The sequence below is a fragment of the Moschus berezovskii genome, chromosome 13 (genome assembly GCF_049115385.1).
Source record: "Moschus berezovskii isolate FMDL1 chromosome 13, NW_MosBer_1.0, whole genome shotgun sequence".
Lineage (NCBI taxonomy): Eukaryota > Metazoa > Chordata > Mammalia > Artiodactyla > Moschidae > Moschus > Moschus berezovskii.
This window is the reverse complement of record NC_142472.1, coordinates 56,732,266-56,756,997: the sequence shown is the minus strand read 5'-3', so window position 1 is coordinate 56,756,997 and position 24,732 is coordinate 56,732,266. Positions and strand designations below refer to the sequence as shown.

Here is a 24,732-nt window from a genome sequence, read left to right as displayed (position 1 = left end):
TTGCCCAGTCGTGTGTGACTTTTCTGTGACCCCATGGACTGTGTAGCCTGCCAGGCTCCTCTGTCCATGGAATTCTCCAGGCAAGATTACTGGAGCAGGTAATCTTCTCCAACATTTCCTTCTCCAGGGGATCTTCCTGACCCAGGAATTGAACCCAGGTCTCCTGCATTGCTGACAGATTTTTTACCATCTGAGGGACCAGGGAAGCCCTATGCTGTGTGTAGCACTTACACTTTGTAGTTCTCCTGTTCTTTTTCACTTGTTTATTATCTGTCCCTCTCTCCACAATACAAGCTCCATGTATGTCTTTTCACTGCTAGTATATCCCCAAGACCTACAACACTGCCTGGCAATAAAAGGTGTTCAATAAATATTCATTGAAAAAAGGGCTCTTCAATGTTTAATATTTGGTTCAAGATCCTGATGGAATATAGGCCCTGCTCTGGAGAGTGCTGGGAGGACAGGAAGTCCCACTGCACACACTAAACTGAGAAAGAATCCATATAAAATTACTCGTGGGCCACAGCTACAGTCCCCAGTACACCAAGAAAGACATAAACAGCAAAAAAAAAAAAAAAAGAGAGAGAGAGAAATTTGGAATTAAGTTAATGCACAGAAAAAACAAACCCAGCATGAATGGCAACATGAATATAAATTAAAACATAATTCAAGGTCAAAACCATTAACATGGTTAAAGAAGAATAACAGGTAATAGGAAAATGAAGAAGCTCTGTATAAGTCATAAGCACTGATAAACAACATAGGAGCCAAAAATATGTAGCAAAAAATCCCAGAAATACTAGGAGACATTGATGAAAACACTTCTATTGTGGAATGTTTTTAATATTTTTGCCTCAGAATATGACAGTTAAACAATTAAGACAAAGAAGTGGCTTAAAAATACAATTAACTATACATTTTTTCTTCTGCTATTCATGTAATACACAAATCATTCTTATACTTGGCATAAAAAATGTTTGCTAATTTTCCCAAAGCAGAGATTTGTTTTTTAACTTTCAAATTCAAAATCAACAATAATGAATTTTTAAATCCCCTAATTATTGAAAAATTAAGAAAACTCTTCCACATAATTCCTGGTTCAAAGAGGAAACCAGAATTGAAGACACAAAGTAAGTATCCAAAAGAGAATGGTGAAAAAACATTATATCAAAACCCACTGGATACAGTTAAAATCGGGTGGGAATAGGTTGGGAGGCAAGGGGTGATTTTCAGCCTTAAATGATTTTATTGTTTAAAAATAAAACAAACAAAATTACACAAAATCATGATGAAATTATAATTCAGAACAATTTGGATCTTATTTTTTCTTGATTATTGAGAAAACAACTCAGTTACTTTCAGATGTTCTTCATTTGAACTATTTTTCTTTTTTATCCATCCCTTGGCCTGCATCACAGTAAGAACGAATAAAGCGATCAAGAATCTGCCTTTCTGAAAATTATGAAGAAAAACAGGATGAAATTTTCCACTTAACTATTTCAGGGCTAAATAGAGAAATTTCTAAGGAGACAAATATCTGACAATAGTACTCTAAATATGAATTCAATGAGATCAAAAGAATCACGATAATCAAAGTTATTATGTCTAATAGCTAAAAAGACTCTTCAATATTCAACATCTCTTGAATGTAATTATTGACTAAGAAGAGCAAACAATATTCAAGGGGTCAGCAAGACTTCCCGGAAAAAGCGTGGATTGTGGAATGAAATAGACTTAGGCTTTTGTTCTGTGCAGCCACTCTAGTATTCTTGCCTGGAAAATTCCCTAGACAGAGGAGTCTGGCAGGTTACAGTCCATGGGGTTGCGAAGAATCAGACACAACTGAGCACACAGGACGTACATCTGTCATCTCTATCCATCCGTTGCCTCATCTCTGAATCAAGGTACTGGTACTTACCCAGCACAGTTGCTGGAATGGATGAAGAGTGCTATCTGTGAAGCACCTAGACAGTGCTTGTTCTGGGTGATGCGATGATAAACAAAACAGTAGAGACTTTTGTTCCAAAAGTTTCATGAAAGCCAGGGTTGCTTTTCTGCCCACCAGTATTGGTAGGCTTTGCAGTCTTTGAGTGATAACTGACCATGGGAGGCCCCTCTCTCCCCAGCCTCCATTTCCTCATCTGGAAATTGAAGGAGTCTTGTCTGGTTATGAACATCTATGGTCCCCTAATCCTAATTACATATTTTTAAATTGTACCTGGTGGAGCTATAAAGCTTTGTCACTCCTAAAAATTACCATCTATGCAGCCAAAACTAAGAGAAAGGAAGAATGCAAGTGATGTTACCTGTCCTTGTGCTCAGTGTGACAAATGCCACCCAAGGGCTCGAGATCAGGGTGTGTGTGTGCGCGCACGCGCGTGCATGCCTGAGTTACTCTCCACCTAAGTTTGCATTTGTTTTTGTGATCTCACATTTAACTTTGAATGTTTTATAATGTACGTAACATGTTAGTTTGGTGATATAGGAATATGTGTCCTAGAAAGTGACCCAACCAGTCCTGAATGACATTTATCTCTTTGAGGATGAGGTACATGAAGATTTGCATGTACCCTAAGACTGTCACACACACACAAAAAAAACACCAAACAGGAAATAAAGACTACACAAACTAAAACAAAGCTGTGAGAGAGTACAGACTTCCACTGGAGAAATCAATTAACCGTAAGGAAAAGAGAAGTCGCCCTGGAGCAGTTCAACCACAGCCAAGTGAGATCAGAAGTAAGTGAAAAGCTAGATGTTTTCTTTTTAATAAGTGGGGATATATTCACTGGGGCCTCTTTGAAGAAAAATTTATTTTCAATGGGTTGAGGTTTACACAAAATTATATATGTTGCATGCATGCTCAGTCACGTCTGGCACTTTGTGACCCCATTGATTGTAGCTCTCCAGGCTCCTCTGTCCATGGGATTCTCCAGACAAGAATATTGGAGTGGGTTCCCATGCCCTCCTCCAGGGGATCTTTCTGACCAAGGGGTCGAACCTGCATCTCCTGCAATGGCAGGTGGATTCTTTACCACTGTGCTACCTTTTTGTATTCACATACATATATATTGAACACCAGGGGCTAGAAGTTGGCAAAGTTTCTATTTGGTGGAAAGCCACGTATTATTATGATCTGTAATTTATCAAATAGTAACTTGAGACCTCATCTCACCTTTGTAGGAAACACCCTGAAGGTACTCTGTGATTTGAGAGGGGCTGAATGAGTTCAGAATCATCAAGAAATCCAGGTAGGCTTTCCCGTAATCACTTTGGTAGATGGACTGCTTCTTCGTGCGCTCTTGGCTCCTCATGTGGCTGTACAGCACAGAAGGGACTAGAGAGACACAGGGAAGGGAAGACAAGAAACTGTCACTGAGCAGAGAATCCCAGCCTTTATTTGTGGGACTCCCCAGGCCCTACAAATGTGTTGTGGAATGTATTGAGGAATCTTGGAATAAGAACAGTCTACAAAATTGTTTAAAAAGCTACAGGTGTACTCACCTAGACCTTGAGAAGCAATGGGTAGGCTCGAGTAGCATCCATATTTGAAACTAAAATCCTGTAACTCAGGAATTTTAGCTGGAATTTGATAATTCCGTCGAAATTCTGTGTCTGCTGGTCGGGGAACTAACTTTTTCCATTCTAGAAACATCTGAGAATGCTGTTTATCCTTCTGATCTGGGGCGGAGGTACAAATGAAAGGCAATAATTACTCCTTGTAAGATATTTCTAAATAGCATCATATTTTCATTCCATTTTGCTTCTGGCAGTAGCTTCCAATTTATCACACTCAGAACCCTCTCTTCTTGCATTTAGAGGTATGGTCAATGTACTTTTTATGGACGTTCCAACCAAGAAATAATTTTCTGCTTTATCAGGCACAGGAAGCATAGGCTAAAATGATCAGAAGTAGTTTCTAATGAATATACTGTTCATCAGTTAGGAGTGTTCTTTTGTTTCTGCTTCATGGACTCAGAAAGCATGCCTCACTCCAGTAGTCCTGCCTAGGCCCTGGGGCTGGGGTTAGGAAGCAGAGTGAGAAATTTTAGATAGGGCTATGGTTGCCATATAAAATATAAGAGTTCAGTTAAATTTGTGGTAGTTGCTGTTTTGGTTGCTGCACAAGGCCCTTGCAATGGAAATGTGGAATTAAATTTGAATTTCAGATAATGAATAATATTTTGTGTCTGTATAAGTACTCATTTTTTACCTGTTATTAGGACTTCCCTGGTAGCTCCAATGGTAAAAAAAATCTGCCTGCAAATGCAGTATCCTTGCCTGGGAAATCCTATAGACAAAGGAGCTTGGCAGGCTTCAATCCATTGGATCGCAAAGAGTCGGACACAACTGAGCCACTAACACAATATCATTATTCAGTTTTAATTGAGCATCTTGTATTTTTATTTGCCCAATCCAGCAACCTTAGATGGGCAGTACACATCATCCCCATTACCTGGAAAAGAACCACTCGAAAAAGGACCTTACTGATGGATAGTTAGGCCAGATCATTGTTATTAGTGGGTCATAATATTATTTTTGGAAATAACTCTGCTAAGAAATATTCACTAATATGAACGTTAAAACCTCTGACACACTAGCTAAAGCCAGGTTCCACAAGCATTACCAGATTAACGAAGGAGAGAATCACATCATCTCACTTAGAATGAACTCACCCCTAATTCTCGCTACAAAATGTTGGTTCAGAGGCACATCAGACAACACCAGCTTTAATCAGAACAAAAATATTAAAAACAGGAGTATCATGAGCAATGTCACAACAGTGCTAATTACTACTGACACTAACCTTGATTCTTCTTCCAAAATAGTTTTTCAATAGGTCTTCTGGAAATAGACTCCAATGTACATTGTATATCAAGCAATATGTGATGTCATCTACTGGCACCCAAGAGCAGTTAATATTGATTTTTTAAAGAATGATCTCCGTCCAGAACAGCTCAGGGGGAAAGGGTTTCACTGCATGGTGTCTCTTAATTTAGAGGTTGCAGGGAGAGGGGACATGGGTACTCAATGGCCCTCATAATGACCTCATAAACCGCCTGAGAAGATAAGGTTATAGAGAGGAGAAAACTCTAAGGCTCCAAAATCAGGATGCTCCTTAAGATATTTTGGACAACCGTCTGGCACTGTTGCTAGTAAGCACCATCCATATAACTCGGACTTTGTGAATTACTAATAGTTTTATTCATAAGCAAATTCCCATTTGTTGCAGATGTCTATCCCTTTTTCCTAGCTACAACTCAAAAGCAAATGCTTTCAGTTCCTACATGTGTTCTGTGCCAAAGTTAGAGATAATTACGTCATTGTTCGACCTTAAGACAACCTCAAATGAGTGTGATGAGAGAGAGATAGACAGGAGACGCAGATACAGAATGTAATGTCTCGCAACCGTAACAAATGGAGATAATACATCAGAATTACTAGGACGGTTGCTGAACCTCATCCCAGACACTGAGCATTTCTAGATGTGGGAGGGACCCAGGCACTTATACTGTGAACAAGCTTCCCATATGCTTAAGAATCACTGACTCAGAGCTTTGGATAAGGTGCTACAGAAGCCCAGAGGGAGGGGCCTCTCTGGTGGCCCAGCGGATAAGACTTCACCTTCCAATGCAGGGAGTGCAGGTTCAATCCCTAGTCAGGAAACTAAGATCCCACATGCCTCGTGGCCAAAACATAAAAAACAGAAGCAACATTGTAACAAATTCAATAAAGACTTTAAAAATGGTCCACATGAAAAATCTTTTAAAAAAGGAAAAGAAAAGAAACCCAGAGGTGGAAGGAAGGCAAGAATCAAAAGGCAGATACAGTGGGAGGGGACATGGGTAAACCTATGGCTGATTCATGTTGATGTTTGGTAGAAACCAACACGATACTGTAAAGCAATTATCCTTCAATTAAAAATTAAAAAAGAAAGGCAGACACAGCAGAAGGTATGTTTTGACGAATGGTCAGCACTGAAGCTAGAATGCACAGTGCATTCCTCAAAGGCAGTCTAGTTGGTGTGAATGTGAAGAACGCAGGGTAGGGAGGAGCAGTAGCTGAGGGTGAAGCAGGAGGGGAATGTTAGGATCCACACTGTGAAGGGTCTTGAGAGACTTGTCCATAAGTACAGCAACTGGAGAGGAAGACCCAGAGATGAAAAAAATCAGGCTCTGGATTTACTCTGAGTTCCTTTGAAGAGAAAGAGTAAGTCTTCATTGATCCTTAGTCCATATCACCATAATAGACCTTATTAAATATTTACTAAATTGAGTGAACAAAAGAGAAAAAAGAAACATAATCGCTATGTATTAGTAATTAATCTGAACCACACTCTAGTGACTGCCTACATGATATATGCTTACAGTAACTCTTAGTTCTTAATCCTTAACTAATGGTTTTATAGTCTTTATAAAACTTGGCACTCATTTATACAAAAGGATCTGAGGAACACCATATGAGTGCTGAAGTGCAGCCATAATGTTGTTGAAGTCCCAACAGAGACGATAACCTGACCCAATGCCAACCCCACCCTGAGGGACTATCCCTGTGCCTCAAGAGACCAATTCCCACTGGTTTTCTTTTCCAGTTGGTAAAGGTGATAGGGCTTCCCTGGTGGCTCAGTTGGTAAACAATGCATGTGCAATGCAGGAGATCCAGCTTCGATCCATGGGTGAGGAAGTTCTCTGGAGAAGGAAATGACTACCCACTTCAGTATTCTTGCCTGGAGAATTCTATGGACAGAGGAGTCTGGTGGGCTACAGTCCATGCGGTCACAATGAGTCAGACACGACTGAGCGACTACCACTTTCACACTTTCACAAAGGTGATACCAGAGTAGTTATAGCCCAAAGGGAGAAACTGCCCCTTTGAGATAGTCCATGGAATTGCAAAGAGTCAGACATGACTGAGCAACTAAGCACAGCACATGACATTCGATCCCTAGGTGGGGAAGATCCTCTGGAGAAGGAAATAACTACCCACTTGAGAATTCTTGTCTGGTGAATTCTATGGACAGAGGAGTCTGGCAGGTTACAGTCCATGCAGTCGCACAGGGTTGGACATGACTGAAGCAACTTAGCACGCATAGCACATGATGGCTGCAGAAAGGCCCCTGTAAATCTACAGCAAGGACTGTTCAAAACTACTAAGACTATGGGCACTTAATCTGTGGCCCGGGGAAAGCTAGTTCTGCCGTTCTAATTCATCAAAGCCAAGTTCTCAAGCCTGAATGTGTAAACAAGCCCCTCCTACTGCTTCTCACTCATTGGCCTTAATTCAATAATGAGGATTCAAAGATAAGACACAGTCTCTGTGTTTCAGAAGCTTAAAGTAATAGAGAAACAGATACATAAAAGGGAATCACAATATTATTTGATAAATGCTGTGGAAGAGGAAAGAACAGGAGCTATAAAAACATGGGAGGGGCACTGATCCAAATCTGGGGGATCAGAGAAGACTCCTGGGAGAGAAATGAAGTTTACATTTAGACTTCAATTACGGACAGAGATAGGGCTTCCCGGGTGGCTCAGTAGTAAAGAAACTGCCTGCCAATGCAAGAGCCGCAGGAGACATGGCTTTGATCCCTGGGTCAGGAAGATCCCCTAGAGGAGGAAATGGCAACCCACTCCAGTATTCTTGCCTGGGAAATCCCATGGACAGAGGGGCCTGGAGGGCTTCGGTCCATAACGTTGCAAAGAGTCGGACACAAATGAGGGACTGAGCACACATGGACAGAGATAGATTAAAAATAAAAGGAGGGAGAGGTCCTCACACAGAAGAGGCAGAGGGCAAAGGGTACAAGGTTACAGGAGGCATTGTAAAACTGGAGGGTAGGGGGCAGTCGTGGGAGCTGGAGGATGCTGCGGGGGTGGGCAAGGAACAGACTGTACAGCATTCACCTTAAGGCACTTAGCTTTTATCCTGGGGATAAAGGTGGGGAGGGGGATATAACTGAAGGGGTTTTAAGCTGGTAAGTGATGTCAATTGGCACATCTGGAAACTTACTATGACCCTAGTATGGACATGGACTTGAGAAGACAAAGTTGGAGAGGGGAGTGGATTAGAGGTCATCCAAGAGATAGATGATGATAGCCTGAATTTAGGCAGTGGCCGTGGGGAGGGAAAGAAGCAGATGGAGGTGAGAGATTTAGGAGGGAGTCTTGACAGGTCTGGGGTATTTATCCACACATGGGGAAATGGTAATTTGTGCTTGCAGAAAGCACAACTCTAATTGGAAGCTCAAAGACATCTTTTAAGGATGCTGACATTTCACATGTTTTTCCATGACCCTTTATCTGCAAGTATGGAGGTCTTTTGATTCTGTTCCCATCCAGCTTCAGAAAGTATACTTCCCAAACATTCTCTCCATCCCTCAACAAATATTTACAGGGAATGAGGCTACATACTGTACTAGGCCCTGAGTGAATAAGAGCTTTGGGGGTCATACTGAGTAGTGGAGGAAACAGTAAAGCACAAACAACAGGAAACAAGAATCAATCAACAAATGACTGCAAAATGCAAAGGCGACAGACAAACAAGATGACAGCACGCCTCTTCAGATAAATTTAGGAAAGGTCTCACAGGCAAGGTGACATTTAAGCTGCAGTCAAGAGAGTGACAAAATGAAACTGCACCTTTCAGGCAGAGAGGGCAGGCTGAGTGCTGACTGAAGGTGCGAAAGAGGTTGCGATGGTAAAGGAACTGAAAAAAGGCTCATGTAGCTGAAGACTAGTGAATGAGAGGGCTGGAGTGAAGAGGAAAGCAAGGGCCAGGCCAGGCTTGCAGGGCCTTGTGAACCAAGAGAAGGAAGTGGAACATGGATTTTATTCAAAGTGCAAAGGAAGACAGTGAAAAGAAGCAGTGGAAGTATTCGATCCAGTTTAGACTGTGAAAGAGTCTCTGGCTGCCATGTGGTGATGGAATTGCAGGGGTCTGTAGATGATACAGGAAGTTCAGTGCTAGGGGAAGAAGAAGGTGATGACTTGGAACCCTAATGAGGCCTCTACTTGATCCCCCAATACACAAAATCAGGGGCCCAAGGAAGGACTTGAGGAAGAGATACAAATGCAGAAATCCTCAGGATGATGGAGAGTTGCTTTTATAAAGGGACCAGGAACCCTAAGGAACTCTGTTAGAGGTCAAGTAGAAAAAAAGACCAAAAAAAGGAGACAAAGAAGTAGGGGAAACCAGGAGAGTTTGGTGTCACAGAAGTTCAAAGGAAGAGTGTTTCAAGAAGGAGCAAGCGGCTACCGACATTTCATGCTGCCAGGTTATTGGGCACGTTGACAAGAGTAGCTTCAATGACCAGATGGGGACAAAGACCAGATTGGAAGGGTTTGGAAGTAAAATAATTAGCAGTGCTTCCTATGAAACCCAGTGGATGGTATCCATGCAAATGACTCCTCTCTCCCCACACTTGACCAGACTGAGAGCAGATTGGAGAGGTTAACACATTTTTAGAAGATGGAAACCACATAGAGATGCAGCAATTGAGTTAGCAAAGTAGAGAAAGCTTAAATGAAGGGACTGCAGAAGGGGTTAACAAAAACGTGAGCTAATCCACACAGCAAAACTCCAGCAGGCTCAAAGTCAGAGGGAATTGGTTCAGTGGAAGGCTGGTATGGAGGCTCACGGCAGAAAACAGGTGATCTTGGTCAAAACTTGGATACAGAGTGGTTACAATTCCCTGGATCACCTTCTTAATCTCATGGTAGTCACATGATTACGCTTCCTAGCCAGGTTCTTGGAGCAAAACTGAACCAAAGAAGCTCTGGATTAAGGGACACCAGGCACAGCAGAAGGTGATGTACTGAGATGCTGGACCAGGTAAAAATGGATTCAGTGAGTGTGACAGGCACATAGAAAACTAAGCATTTGAAAAGAGTTAATTATTAACTATGGTAAAAAAAAGCAAAAGAGAACTAAAAGGAAACATACCCATAGAATATCATTTGGCTCAGCAGTGTTTGTTGTTGTGGCTATTTAGTCTCTAAGTCACGTCCAACTCTTTGTGACCCTATGGACTGTAGTCTGCCAGGCTCCTCTGTTCATGGGATTTCCAGGCAACGATACTAGAGTGGGCTGCCATTTCCTTCTCCAGGGGATCTTCCTGACTCAGGGATCAAACTCGTGCCTCCTGCTTTGGCAGATGGATTCTTTACCACTGAGCCACCAGGGAAGCCCAAGCAGTGTTAATATAATTATAATATATCAGATGATCATAATCATAATATAAACACTAGCAATTGCATTAACACCAAATTTGTAATATAATTATATTGAGAGAACGGATGGAGGGGACATCTGAAAGAATTGTAGGAGGACCACATCCTCAGTTACTATAACTGGAGTCAATCATAATGCCTAAGACTGATGAATCAGAAATAGTAGCATGAGGATATGATTGTAAAATATGGAGGATCCCATAAGAATAAATAGTTGAAAGGATGGAAATTGATAGTCAGTGGGAGTAGGACCAAGAGTGGATGGGGGAGGGGTCATTGCTATTTCACTGTAAGCCTTTAGGTAACTATTAGATTTCACTCTATGCACATATCAGTTTAATAAAAGGGATTTTAACATAAGTGTTTTTAAAATGGTAAACCAGCAGTAAATAACTGAAAACATCAGGCTTAACTCAACCCCACCATCTTCTCCTGGCTCATCCTTGTCCTTTGGACCCAAGAAGCCTTTCCTGACCTCTTCCTCCAGTGTTAGGCTGAATGTCCTACTGTGCACCCACAGCACCTGCATTTCCCACAATGTGCACCTTTTTATAGGTGCTCACTAGGTCAACTCTTGTTTGCAAAATTGCCTTTCTCCCCGTCTATACTGTGAGTGTCTTGAGGGAAGAGACCACATCTGTGTTGCTCACCATGGAGACTCCGGTGCCTAATGTTTTAACCAGGGAAAGGAGAAAAATGAATGTTTACCCTTCGATCGGTCCACAAAGTCTCTCTTTGTGATGGAAATAAATTGATTTCCTATTGCCTTCCGAACCTCTTCCATTGATGCAGCAATTTTCCAAGGAAAGTAGCTCTTTATTGAGGTTGTCGATTGAGGTAGTGTCCAGAGAAAGAAGTCCTACGGATAGAAACACAATTTTCAAGAAAATCCACAGGGTTTCACCTCATGGAATGAAGAACACATGTGTTTTTATATGTATGTGCTAAGTCACTTCAGTCGTGTCCAACTTTTGTGATCCCATGGACTGTAGCCCTCCAGGTTCCTCTGTCCATAGGGTTCTCCAGGCAAGAATACTGGAGTGGGTTGCCATTTCCTCTTCCAGGGGATCTTCCCAACCCAGGGATTGAACCCAGGTCTCTTACATCTCCTGCATTGGCAGGTGGGTTCTTTACCACTAGTGCCACCTGGGAAGTGTTTTTGTATACACATTCTTTTGAGTTCTTTATACCCAGCTACCACATTAAAATTGCAGTGTCTTGCAGAGCCATCATCTGACCCAGCTATAACATGGAGCTTTGTCATTTCTTTGACTTTTCATGTGGAAGACAAGAAAATATGACTGGGAGAAGTGATCATATTCTAAATATATTTTATAGGTAAATAAGGTTTCCTGATACATAGAATGTGGGATGTGAAGCAAAACAATGGGCCAAAAATGGCAGAAAGGCCTCAGAAGAGTAAATAATGCAATAGACCCTCAACTTAGGTGATGGGAGAGTCTACAGGCTGGCAGAGGAATACTCATTGGCTTAGACTGCACAGGACCCTCCCACTCTGGCTCTCATTGAGACAGCACAGGACACCCTGCCACCCTGGCTGTCATTTGTTAAGAGCCTTCAATAACACTTAAAGGGAAAATAAATGCTGTCCAGTATGTATGTGTATTTTATATGTATACATATACAGTGTATTATTGTAACTATTTGGCATTAATTATAAATTTTAAGGAAAATACTCAAGAGGTAAATAGATTATATGTGGGTGCCATGAGGAACCAGATTAAATGGGGCATATGTGTGTGTGTTCTAATGACTCCAAAGTCTACATCTAAAGCTCACCTTTTCCATTCAAGTCACAGATTCGTGCATTCAACTGCCTATTGGACATATTCTCACCCAACATGCCTTCAGCTGAGCTCACATTTCCCCTAAACCTTTCTCTACCAAACATGGTCCTCCTGAAAGTTCCAGTTCAGTAAATAGCATCAGCACAGACCCAGCCATCCAAGTAAAAACCAGGAACAGCATCCTTCATTCACTGCCCACCTTGTCTTTTACATTATTTCAGTCATCAAATCCTGACCTTAAATTCTACTGACCTGACCATCAAATTCTACTACCTTATTACCCATTGAACATGTCCTGGTTCCATCCCAGGCGGCACCATGCCATGTGGCAACCCAATAAATGAAATCCTCTGCTAAAATTGAGCTTTGCCTTTTATGATGGGAGAAGGGTACATAGTACCTAGAAAACAGAGAGAAGGTCAGCTACTTTCATTTAGTGGAGAAGGAATTCTAGCTGGCTCTTTTTAAACTAAGCCTATGAGTTACATCATGAGGAACGCTGGGCTGGAAGAAGCACAAGCTGGAATCAAGATTGCCAGGAGAAATATCAATAACCTCAGATATGCATATGACATCACCCTTATGGCAGAAAGTGAAGAGGAACTCAAAGGCCTCTTGATGAAAGTGAAAGAGGAGAGTGAAAGGTTGGCTTGAAGCTCAACATTCAGAAAACGAATATCATGGCACCTGGTCCCATCACTTCATGGGAAATAGATGGGGAAACAGTGGAAACAGTGTCAGATTTTATTTTGGGGGGCTCCAAAATCACTGCAGATGCTGATTTCAGCCAGGAAATTAAAAGATGCTTACTCCTTGGAAGGAAAGTATGACCAACCTAGATAGCATATTAAAAAGCAGAGACATTACTTTGCCAGCCAAGGTCCGTCTAGTCAAGGCTATGGTTTTTCCCGTGGTCATGTATGGATGTGAGAGTTGGACTGTGAAGAAAGCTGATCGCCGAAGAATTGATGCTTTTGAACTGTGGTGTTGGAGAAGACTCTTGCGAGTCCCTTGGACTGCAAGGAGATCCAAGCAGTCCATTCTAAAGGAGATCAATCCTGGGTGTTCATTGGAAGGACTTGATGCTAAAGCTGAAACTGCAATACTTTGGCCACCTCATGCGAAGAGTTGACTCACTGGAAAAGACTCTGATGCTGGGAGGGATTGGGGGCGGGAGGAGAAGGGGACGACAGAGAATGAGATGGCTGGATGGCATCACCGACTCGATGGACATGAGTTTGGGTGAACTCCAGGAGTTGGTGATGGACAGGGAGGCCTGGCGTGCTGTGATTCATGGGGTCGCAAAGAGTCAGACACGACTGAGCGACTGAACTGAACTGAACTGGAGTGTGAAGCTAGACACAAAGGTCACATATGGTATGATTCCACAAATAAAATATCTGGAATATCATCCGGAGAAGGCAATGGCAAGCCACTCCAGTACTCCTGCCTAGAAAATCCCATGGATGGAGGAGCCTGGTGGGCTGCAGTCAGTGGGGTCGCTACAAGTCGGACATGACTGAGCTACTTCACTTTCACTTTTCACTTTCACACATTGGAGAAGGAAATGGCAACCCACTCCAGTGTTCTTGCCTGGAGAATCCCAGGGACGGGGGAGCCTGGTGGGCTGCCATCTATGGGGTCACACAGAGTCGGACACGACTGAAGTGACTCAGCAGTAGCAGAATATCATCCATAGAGACAGAAAGCAGATTGATAGTTGCCAGAGACTAGGGGAGAGAGAAACAGGAAGTAATTTCTTAATGGATACAGAGTTTCCTCTTGGGATTATGAAAATATTTTGAAATGTGATAGAGATGGTGGTTGTAGAACATTATGAATACTAATTGCCAGTGATTTGTTTACATGAAAATGGTTAATTTCATGCTACATGAATTTCACTTTAATTAAAAAATACTTCTTATTTAGGGGGATAAGGGAGAAGTAGAAACAATTGTGAGAAAGTGAGCAAAAAATAGTCTAAGAAGGACCATAGCTGTAGATGATGAAGGATCTTTGGGATATATCCAAACTCTCATTCTTATGGATTGAGATTATTATTGGATTATGGATACAATATTAAAGTCAAAAGATATGTAGATAGTATCTTACCTGACTAGGGTAAAATCTGTGGTTCTTGATTCCTCTTGAAGTCCCAACATTGACTGAATCCTCTTTAGAATATGGTTTCCAGACATACTCATCATTGTACTGTGTTTGATTAGGAATAGGATCACCAAGTGAATATGTATATCCTAGCCTTCTGGTACTTTTCTGACTACAAGAAAAGAGTAGAAACCAAACTAAGATTTACATACCAAATTTCACAACAATACACATGTCAAATAATTTTTCAAAGATTGGCTGGCTTCAGGCTTGATGCCAGAAATAATTCAATATCTAGGTTTCCCTGAAACAAAACAATCCTGTATCTTAGGATGGCCCTTAACAAAAGTACGGGAGTCCTAATATGAAATTTAAAAGAATAATCTGAAACTCATTAATTTTTTAAATCAATTTTTTTTTTTAAGGAACTGAGTACTCTTCTGTATAAACTAGTAGTTCAGTGTAACCAGATACTTGGTAAAGAAAAGTTTCTATGAAAAGTATTCCAGTTAATAAAAGGAAGAAATATAAGAATTAGGATACCAATGGTTTTCAAGTCCCTACTGAAATAATGAAATGATCAGTGGTTGCCACTGTGAATACACACACACAAAACCACCTATTAAGTATTTTTGTCAAAATACCCAACCTGAATCAGATGAAGTCTTTGGAATATCAGATTACAGGAAATACATGAAAAAGAGGATGTTTTTAAATGACATGATGAGGGTGGAGTCAGAAAAATCCAGAAGAATAACTTGTTTCTTTGACAAAGATATTCTCAAAAAAAAAAAAAAGAAAGAAAGAAAGAAAAGTAGAGGAACCTATAGATTAAGTGAATAAAGATAATATAATGTGTAGACCTTGTCTAGATTCAATTTCTAGCCAACTTTTTTTTTTTAAATTATGAGACAATTGGGGAAAATTTTACTGCTGATTGGCTATTTGATATTAAGGAATTGCTTTTTTAGGTAATATAATGGTATTGTTACATATTTTTAAATAGTCTTTATCTTTAAGAGAGACATAAAAACATTTAGAATTGTGTGTGTGTTGGTCACTCAGTTGTGTCCAACTATCTGCAACCCCATGGACTGCAGCTCACCAGGCTCCTCTGTCTATGGGATTCTCTAGACAAGAATACTGGAGTGTTTTCCCATTCCCTTCTCCAGGGTATCTTCCTGACCCAGGAATCAAACTTGGGTCTCCTGAATTGCAGGCAGACTCGTCACCATCTGAGCTACCAGGGAAGCCCAAATATTTAGAATTAACATGATATAATGCCTGGATTTTGCTTCAGTATTATTTAGTGGAAAGGCTAAGTGGAGAATATACATTAAAAATGTCCATGTGTTATTGATTATTATAGCTGGATGATAATTGGGAATTTATTGTATATTCCTTTTTCTATGTCTAAAATATTTCATGTTGACTTAAAAAAAAAGAGGGATGGGTTAGATTCAGGTTATGTTTGTAAGAAACCAAACATCTGGAAAGTGGGATCCATCTGGATGCTGGACTGTTTCACTTGTCATTCAGATGAGCAGATGCAAGCATGACTGTGGTCCTAAATCAAACTGAAGTCATCAAAGGTACATGAAGATTTTTGCAAAGGGAACACAGCACAGATTAAAGGAATAGATTTGCACATATGCATTTCTCAGTATACTCATTCCTAACGTGTCTCCCCAAGTACAAATCTGCATATCTATGTGGGACTTTCCCACATCTCCCATCTCTTGCTCCCCGCATTCTTCTTCATCATTATACTTTAGGGTATAAGCTGCTAACTGTGAGAAGGGTGCCTGGCAAAGGGAAACTTCATTATAGTGCTTTCAGGGAACCCTCTTGTAACCCAGATTCCATACACTTAGCCAGGACTTGCTGTTCTAGGTCAAGAGTGAAGGGTGGGACTGTAACCAGAGTATTACGGCCTGTGTGGGGATGTCCTGAATGTAGGTATGCTGTAGATGGTGTGGCTGAAAGAAACTGCTAGTTTTCCCTTTCCTAACAACTATCAAATGTTCATCCCTCTCTAAGGAGAGCTTCTAAGAGAGCAGAGAATATAGATTGCTGAAAATGGCTCTTTCACTCACATCTTTAAATGTAAGCATTTTTCCAGCTTTTAAAAAAGTCCCTAGGATATGTCGATAGCAGGAAAGAAGAGCATCTCTGTGAAGATGAAACAGTACAGGATGGCAATGCTGATTCTTTTCAGTGTAACTGGAATCTTTCTGAGACTATCACATTTTCAAAGATTTACTGTATAAAACTGGTACATGAAAATCTTGTGATCTTTTCTCAGATTTTTTTATTCATCATTCAGTAAGATATTTAAATCTACTTTTTAAACCCATATGTATTATGAAACATTTACTTCAATATAACCAATCCTCATTTTATTTTATTATGTAAAATATTTAATACATGAAAGTATATGCTAGCTTGTCATACTGTTCATTTTACTTGTATAACTATATGTTAAACTATATAACTTTTTCTTTCATTAAATGCATAGTAAATGTTTGGTATCTAAAGAAATCAATTAAATTGTTTCTGATATTTATGCATGGTATTATCTACTTCCCAAAGTCAAGCACCAGAGTTCTGCACATACGAGAACATATTTAACTAAGAAACCTCATTTTTTTTTAAATCATACTCCTCACTTCAAAGATAGCTTACACATTTCACTATATTATTTATATTACTTGGATATAATTAATCATATTAGACTTTAATCACTTTACACTTCCCCTGTCTACTTTTAATAATCTTCACTAAAATATGCATTCCATAATTTATCAGTAGTTTTCATAATATTTCTCAAAACATATTTTAACATTTATTTGAACTATAAGTGTAGCCAGATTTTATTTTGACAGGAAATAAACCTAATTTCACTTGCTGGTTGGACAACAACTGATTTTACCAGCTATGTAAGCCTGGTATAAATTGCATGAGTTAAATCTTTAGCTCAAAGATTTGGATAAAAATAGATTTAAAGTATGTAATGATTAAAAAATATTATATTGGAAAACATTTACTGAAATTAATGTTGCCATTTTCCAAGTCCTTTTTGAGTATCTAATATGAAATAAGTTTCTTCCAAGTGAAGGAGTAACAGATATAATTTAATAATCATTTGTTAAGACGTGCCTTTTCACGTCTCAGAAAATGAGGTAGGGAATAACTCAGTAACTGGATGACAAATCATCTAATTGTTTGCTTTCAATAAAAGTGAAGGAGTACCCAACCAAGCTGTCAGCCAATCAATCATTAAAAATTACCTGTGATTTTGCCATAAAACCCTGAAGAGTTCAGAGTATTGAATGGCAATGCTTCACTAAAACTCCTTTCATTCACATCTACTCAATTATGAGAACAAGGCTTCTCAATACGAGCATTTATTAAAAAAAAAAAAGTAAGCAGTAAAAATTGATGCTGAGTATGGTCTTATTCCAAAAATAATAACACTCAAATATGGAGACATAAAGTAATTGAAAACAAAACATCCCCATTTATCTCATTAAGATGCAATTCAAAAAAATTTACTTTTTGTATTTAGTAATTATCAACAATTTGTAATGTGTTTATTGCTTTCAGCAATTCTGTACTAAAAATAATTGTGATAACTCAATACTCAGAGTCACATAACATGTTTAAAAATTAATTTCAATTAATATACTGAAACAGTTGCAAAGAGGTATAATGGAGTGATCAATAAATTGCTTTCAAACACAAAATATATTAGAGCAGGGTAAAATTCTATGGAGGAAATGGACTAGGAGTAAGAGTTCAAGAAGGAAAGAGAATGAAATAAATAATCTATTAACGAAGAGTTTGTTTGTATATATTTTTTAAAAGGTCAAAGAGTATCAATTTGCTAAGGTGGTTAGATTATTAACTGGTTATATGTAAAGAAATGATTTAATGGTCTTGTTTTAAAATGTCAATATTCAGGATGGGTTGGAAGTTTTATGTTTTACAGTTATTTTAATTTATGATGAGAACTTTCCTGTGAACTTTTAAAAAAGACTGAATTTGAAGACCACTGACCTAGACTCCATAAGTACCCATTTGGTTTTGGCTTTCATCCCAAATGTTTCCTCTTCAGACAACCGTTACTGTCAGATGGTAAATCTCCCCGTAGGGGACATAATGTGACTCAGTGGGATAGCAAGCAACTCGGAAATCAAGAGTCTTGTAGCCCTGTGCTTTTTGGAAGTCTGTCATAAATATTAGCCTGGGGGAAAATGAACGGAAATCTGGGGGTAACTTCTTCATGCTAGCCAGGAGGCTAGTGTGTTCAACTTGTCCTCAGAACAAACACGTTAGTCAGGAGTCACCATTCCCACTTTGCCAACCTTAAATCTTTTAGCCGAAGTAAAACTGGGCTTGTTACTTGTCTAAGGTAGCGGAGAAAATAAGGGCTAATTAGAACAGGGAGCTGAGGTTCAGCTCAGAACCCATTTCTGCCTAACTGCACTGCCGCAGTCTGGCCAATACTCCATTGGACTTCTCAACAATGTGCACTTCTAAGGTGAAAAGATCCTCTACATTCGAAGCAATCTACAGAGTAAATACGGGCAAGGGGGGTCCTCCATGCTGATTTCCCATCGACCACTGATGCAATGAAAGATGGCAGCCTCACGCTTGCTCACCCACCAATGAGCTTAGAGGGGCAGCTGATCGAGAGAAATTCCCACCACCCTCGGTTCAGGTGGAGCTGGGGAGAATCTGCAAGGCAATATTGCTTTAGAAACCAATAGTTGGAGGGGTGAAGGTAAAGGTAAGCGGACTTTGACCTTGTTCGACCTTCTAAGACTATAGTTGGGTGGAAGTGCTAACAATTCCTTATTCAGCTGTTATTGCCTACCTCCTATAAACCAGGTAATGGACTCAATTCATGCTCCATGTTTAGGTAGCACAATTATATTAACTATATACTGACTCTGTTGTAAAGCATGACATACAGTGGCTTTATGAAGGATCCATGTATTAAATTTCTAAATCTCCCTATAGGGGCTTGGGATACTGTTTTAAGGTGAAAACCCTCTCTGACACTTGGAGGAGACCTGTGTGTGCATTGGGTCTTATCTGAATGCATTTTCTATAAGCCTTCTCTGATTGCTCTCTATCAGTTTTGGACACTGAATAATAAAAGACAGGTGAACAAGTTCAAGCGTGTACATCAATCTGGCACGAATAGGGATGTACCGAAACAAAGCAGGTGCTGTTCCTGTCTTAGGTGTGAATGCAGTCCTCATCGTGGTGGCATAAGAATCCCAACCGGTATCACCTGCTAAGAGTACAATAAACTGGTTTTAAATGTGGCAGACAGCATATTTTGATCAAATGTTAGTTCAAAACCTAAAGCAATTTTACGAGACAAACATTTTGAGTGGTAATGTAGAGTCTAAAGGAATGAAGGCCAACTTGTGAGCTCCACCAGGGAAGAAGGGAAGCTCAATTTAATTATCTGAGTTTCCCCCTTAAATAAAAATGTGTTCAGCCATGTCTGATCCTTTGAGACCCCATGGACTGTAGCCCGCCAGACTCCTCTGTCCATAGGATTTCCTAGGCAAGAATACCGGAGTAGTTTGCCATTTCCATCTCCAGGGGATCTTCCCGACCCAGGGATCCAACCCATATATCCCACGTTGGCAGGCAGATACTTTACCACCAAGCCACCTGGGCAGCCCTCCTTTAAGTTACTCGAATAAGTCTATTGTTTTCCTTGAGAATTCACATAGACTGTTTTCAAGAATTTGAGCAATACATAAAAATATAAAGGGAGTTCATTTGAAATTTTATCATCTTAATACATGCACTATCACTGTTTTAATGCCTGACTTTTCATGCATCATATTAGATACATCTGTAAATGCATGAACTGATCTTCCACAAAAGGGGTCATAGTTCGTAAGTCAGGCTCTCTCCTGGACCCCTTCTCCTGACTCCTTCTTGCTCATGCTGTCCTCAGCCTCCACCCATCCCTCCTCCCACGTTAACGATTGTGCCTGTTTCTTTGCAGACTTTCAGACCAGCAGATACAATCATATACAGATTGACATATATGTATATCAATTCGGTAACAAACTGGTTTGTAAAATATTTTATTTTTTAAATTTCCACTATTCTTTATTTATTTTTAATTTTTTGGCTATATGACATGGCATGTGGGATCTAGTTCCCTGGCCAGGAATCAAACCCATGCCTCCTGCCTTGGAAGTGTGGAGTCTTAACCACTGGACTGCGAGGGAGATCCCAATGTATTGGGTTTTAGTCCTATTTTGTTTTACAAAAACAGGCTCATCCTACACAAAGTAACCTTTGTGTATCTCTTTTATCTGTCACTTAATAGCATGATATGAAAATCCCTCCAACTCATCTGGTGCAGCTCCAATTCATTCTTCGTAATGACTGCTCAAGATTGTATGGTATGGTGAAGTCACTCAGTTGTGTCCAACTCCTTGCGAGCCCATGGACTGTAGCCCACCAGGCTCCTCCATCCATGGGATTTTCCAGGCAAGCATACTGGAGTGGGTTGCCATTTCCTTCTCCAGGGGATCTTCCTTTCCCAGGGATCGAGCTAGGGTCTTCTGCATTGCAGGCAGACTCTTTACCAACTGAGCCACCAGGGAATCCCATTGTATGGTATAGATGTTCTTTAAAGCTATGACAGTGGGTGAGCTCAGCAAGGGACGGAGTGTCATTAGAAGAGCTGATGTCCGAAGGCTTAAGCCCAGGGCTGCCCAATGTCAAGAGGTTTGGGAGATGAGGAGCAGCTGGAGAAGGTGGCTGAGAGGAGTGTGAGATAAGCAGAGAACCAGGAGGCTGTGGATGGTGGAAGGAAAAAGGAGGTTCCAGGAGGAGGGAGGGACAACCTACAAGGAAAATGCTGCTGGCAGACCCGGGAGAGTGTGGACAGAGAATTCACTGCTGTGCTTAGTCACTCAGTCATGTCTGATTCTTTTCAACCCTATGTACTATAGCCTGCCAGGCTCTTCTGTCCATGGGATTCCCCAAGCAGGAATACTGGAGTGGGTTGCCATGCCCTCCTCCAGGAGATCTTCCCAACCCAGATATCAAACACAGGTCTCCTGCACTGGCAGACCCTAGAACTGATCTGCCCAACCTCTGCCAACAGAGTACCACCAAATTAATTGGGAATATAGTTTTAAATTTTAATTCAGTGGTCATTTGCTCCTTCATATCTTGACAGTTACCTGTGGCTTTTTACATTTCACTAACACCTGGGTGAGATGATCCCTTCACATTTGGTGAGTTTCACCTCCACCTGAGGCTCCCCTAATCTATTGAAAGGCTTAGCCCCTGCCTGTCATGCTCTGTCCCTCTGCTTGCAGACTCCTGTCTACTCTCTGATTCCATCATACGAGAAATGACATTATCCTTTGATTCTCCTGCTTTAGTGGGAATCACTTTACACTTTAAAGCATTTTATCCCAATTGCAGAATTAATGCTCTTTGTTGAGAGAATTTCAAGCATAGACAAGTAGGTGGGGAGAAACTGTGAGGTGGTGCTGCTCTCTAAAGAACCATCACTGAGCCTGATTTGAAGCTCTGAGTTTGACTCTTAGAGAAATCAGGAAGTTTTTTCTAAGCAAGCAACACCAACTTGGGCCCCATCACTCTTGGCAGATGCAATAAGGATGTGAAGTGAGGAACATCCTGGATTATCTGTTGGACCCTAAATGCAATTTCAACATCCTCATAAGAGAGAGGCAGAGGGAGGTTGAGAAGGCCATGGTGAGCAAGCAGGCTGAGACTGGAGTGATGGGGCCACAGGTCAAGAGGGCCAACAGCCACCAGAAGCTGGAAGATGCAAGGCAGGACTCTCCCCGGAAGCCACCAGAGGGGGTGCAGCCATGTCGATAGCTTGATTTCAGGCTTCTGGTCTCCAAAATGTAAGAAAATAAATTTCGGTTGTTTTCAGCCACCCGTTCATGTTAATTTATGATAGCCCTTGGAACAAATCCAGCACTTAAGAGTCCAGTCGATAGTAATAGTTCGATAGCAATCAGCCCACGGTGGTCATCATTGACCTCATCCTATTTTGAGACCAGACCTGGGCAGTGACACATCAGACCCACCTTTTGGAGGGTGACCCTTCCAGCAAGGGAGGATGGCGCAGCATGGAGTGACTGTTAGAGATTTGAGACTGGGTGTGAAGGGGCAAACTCCCCCAGGGGAAGAGGCACTTTGGAGGCAGGATCAATGAGACCTGGTGGTGACCTTGAGGGGTCGGTGCCCTCCCCTCTACTTTGAGCAGCTGGAATCCTCCTCACTGCACTTCCAAGTCTAGGAGGACAAAGAGTATAATTTTGTACATGAGTCTGAGGCCCTCCTGTGACATCCAAAGGCATGTGGTAGACAGATGGATATTTTGATCTGAGATTGAGGAGGAGTTTATGAGCTAAAATTAGAGAGCCACAAATTGGCAGCTCTGTGTAGACTTGAAGCCCTGTGGCAGGATGCGGCCACTCAGATAGAGTACGTAAACCAAGAGGGATACACCTTGGAGGATCACAACATTCCCAGACAAGAGAGGGGAGAGCAGACAGTGAAAGAAACCAAGAGAGGGTGGCTAGACAGGGAGACGAGATTCAAGAGGAATGCAAAGGGGGAGACCCTGGGGAGGAGCGCCCCCCCACATACACACTCACCTTCCTCTGCCTCTCCTGTTTGCCCGGACACCACAGAGAAACTCGGCGTTGTAAATATTTTTGTATTAATTTTTTTTGCATCTGCTGTTTGTAATTTACAAAGGGATGAATGGGATGAAAGTGTACATTTCATTCATTCTCCTGGGACTGCAATCCTAGGGAATTTACAGTTGAACAATCCCCACTGCTCTGGAGCCACCAGGGAACCACAATTACCCAGCTAGAGGGCTGCAGTGGGTTATTATTGCCATGAGAAAGGCCAGGATGGAGCTGACTACACAGTAATCATGCCCCTAGCATCACAGCTAGAGTGACTCTCCCTCCACCGACACAAAAAGCTGAGTTAGTAAACCTGCGGCATTTGCATGCAGAATTAGTATTAAAAGCACTGCCTCTGTTAGATACAAAATCCCTTTGAAAGAAAGGGAAGCGAAGATTAGAAGCAAGCACCAAGGCTCTAGTTCCCAGCCTCTGCTGCCTATGCGCCTGGGGGTCCGCGTCTCTGCATTCTTCGGCCCTGCCTCGCTTTCTGGGCTGTTTCTCAGATCCTGCCTGGGATCAGGGCTCCCCCGGGTCTGCTCTCTTCAGAGCTCCCCACCAGCGTTCCGTCTTTGTCTTTAGCCTTGTTCTCCCAAAGGCGTCAGTCTTTCCCTTGAATCCTCCTAGGCATTTCATGGGGCGTTTAAGCAACTGAGCGTTTTAGGGAGGGGTTTGGCAGGAGTTAGGGCGAAGGGCTGGGGGGACGCAGGGTCATGAATGCCCTTTCATTCTCCCTGAATTCCCAGCCTCTATTTAAATTGAGTTCCATCCATAAGAGGGCGGCATCTTGAAGACCTAGGCAGCCTTCGCCCTAGGTACTCCAGCTCCAGGGGAGACCCCGCCCCCGAACCTCGCCGGGCCAGGCGGCAGGGTCCACAGGCTTACTTGGCCGTCTCTTGTTGCCATATTGAGAAGGGCACGCATCTTCCGGCCCAGGCTCTGCCATTCTTGCTCCAAGAGGCCGTCGTCGCGGGGCGCTTTCCACCAGCTCGACTGGGTGCTGCGGTGGAGGCTGTTTTGTGACGCGTCGCCATGGAGACGCAGGAGGCTCCCGACAGCTCCTCCCCGGTGCCCCGAGGTGCTGAGCGCTTTACTAGGCCGGGTGAGGACACTGCACGATGGTAAAAAGATGTGTTTCTAGTGCCATGGGTACCTTACTTTCGTGTATTTGTGTAGTTCATGCAGTGAGCTTTCCTGAGCACTGTCATACATTTGGGGAGAGGAGCAAAAGGGGATTAGACTGAAAAGAAAGTAATATTGTCCGACTTTAACTGCAGATGTTCGTCTTTGCACAGTTTTCAGCTTAAGCGAATAAAGGCTAACTTGTCAGGGATCTTGCAGGATCTGAGCAAGAGAAGTAGGAATCGAGCAAGAAGACAAAATCACAATCATGTGTGTCAGTGGAACCAGAGCCAGAGTCTCCGACATAGCTCCATGCTATCAAACGGGCGACCCCGGCACAGGAATTAGGGGACAGTGGGAAGGTGGAAAGTGTGCTTGGAAAGAGGACTGAGCAGGGATGTGTGCGACCCCATTCTCCTCACCAGGCCACATTCCTGGCACCAAAAACCGTGTTTTGTACTTGTTGATTTAACTGTTCTTCTGTCCCCACAGATTGGACTATGTCTCTCTCCCCCAGGTATGTTAGCATTTTCACAGTATGTACAGGGTTTTATATTATTGGCAGCTACCTGGTTATCTGGTACATACTAGCTGTTTAGTAATATTGAATGTCTCCAAGTTCAGTTCAGTTCAGTTGCTCAGTCGTGTCCGACTCTCCGCGACCCCATGAATCACAGCACGCCAGGCCTCCCTGTCCATCACCAACTCCCAGAGTTCACTCAAACTCATGTCCACAGA

At 41.7% G+C, this 24,732-nt stretch overlaps 1 protein-coding gene across 3 annotated transcripts; it reads right to left on the bottom strand.

Annotated features, from left to right (window-relative positions):
- Positions 1-842: 842 nt before the first annotated feature.
- On the bottom strand, positions 843-23,976 carry TEX26 (testis expressed 26). Of its 3 annotated transcripts, XM_055426830.2 has the most exons (8): positions 23,758-23,909; positions 22,834-22,917; positions 19,364-19,448; positions 14,150-14,315; positions 10,938-11,088; positions 3,505-3,681; positions 3,176-3,337; positions 843-1,452 (listed from the first exon to the last, which is right to left on the bottom strand). In XM_055426830.2, exons 1-8 carry the CDS (start codon positions 23,816-23,818, stop codon positions 1,379-1,381), a joined length of 960 nt encoding a protein of 319 aa, XP_055282805.2. In that variant the 5' UTR covers positions 23,819-23,909; the 3' UTR covers positions 843-1,378. The 3 variants fall into 3 exon arrangements, with proteins under 3 accessions (XP_055282805.2, XP_055282808.2, XP_055282807.2); XM_055426833.2 differs by lacking the exon at positions 22,834-22,917 and having other exon boundaries at positions 23,758-23,897; XM_055426832.2 differs by lacking the exons at positions 19,364-19,448; positions 22,834-22,917 and having other exon boundaries at positions 23,758-23,976.
- Between the last annotated feature and the right edge of the window lie 756 nt (positions 23,977-24,732).

What these genes read in the sequence shown, in the direction of transcription:
- TEX26 (XM_055426830.2), bottom strand. Translation starts at nt 23,818, where the DNA reads ATGGCAGAGCCTGGGCCGGAAGATGCGTGCCCTTCTCAATATGGCAAC. An exon ending in AACAGGAGAGGCAGAGGAAG is followed by an intron (nt 19,449 to 22,833) that starts GTGAGTGTGTAT and finishes TTGTACTCTTAG; the next exon opens with CAGGTGATACCGGTTGGGAT. An exon ending in CATTGCTTCTCAAGGTCTAG is followed by an intron (nt 3,338 to 3,504) that starts GTGAGTACACCT and finishes GTGTCTCTCTAG; the next exon opens with TCCCTTCTGTGCTGTACAGC.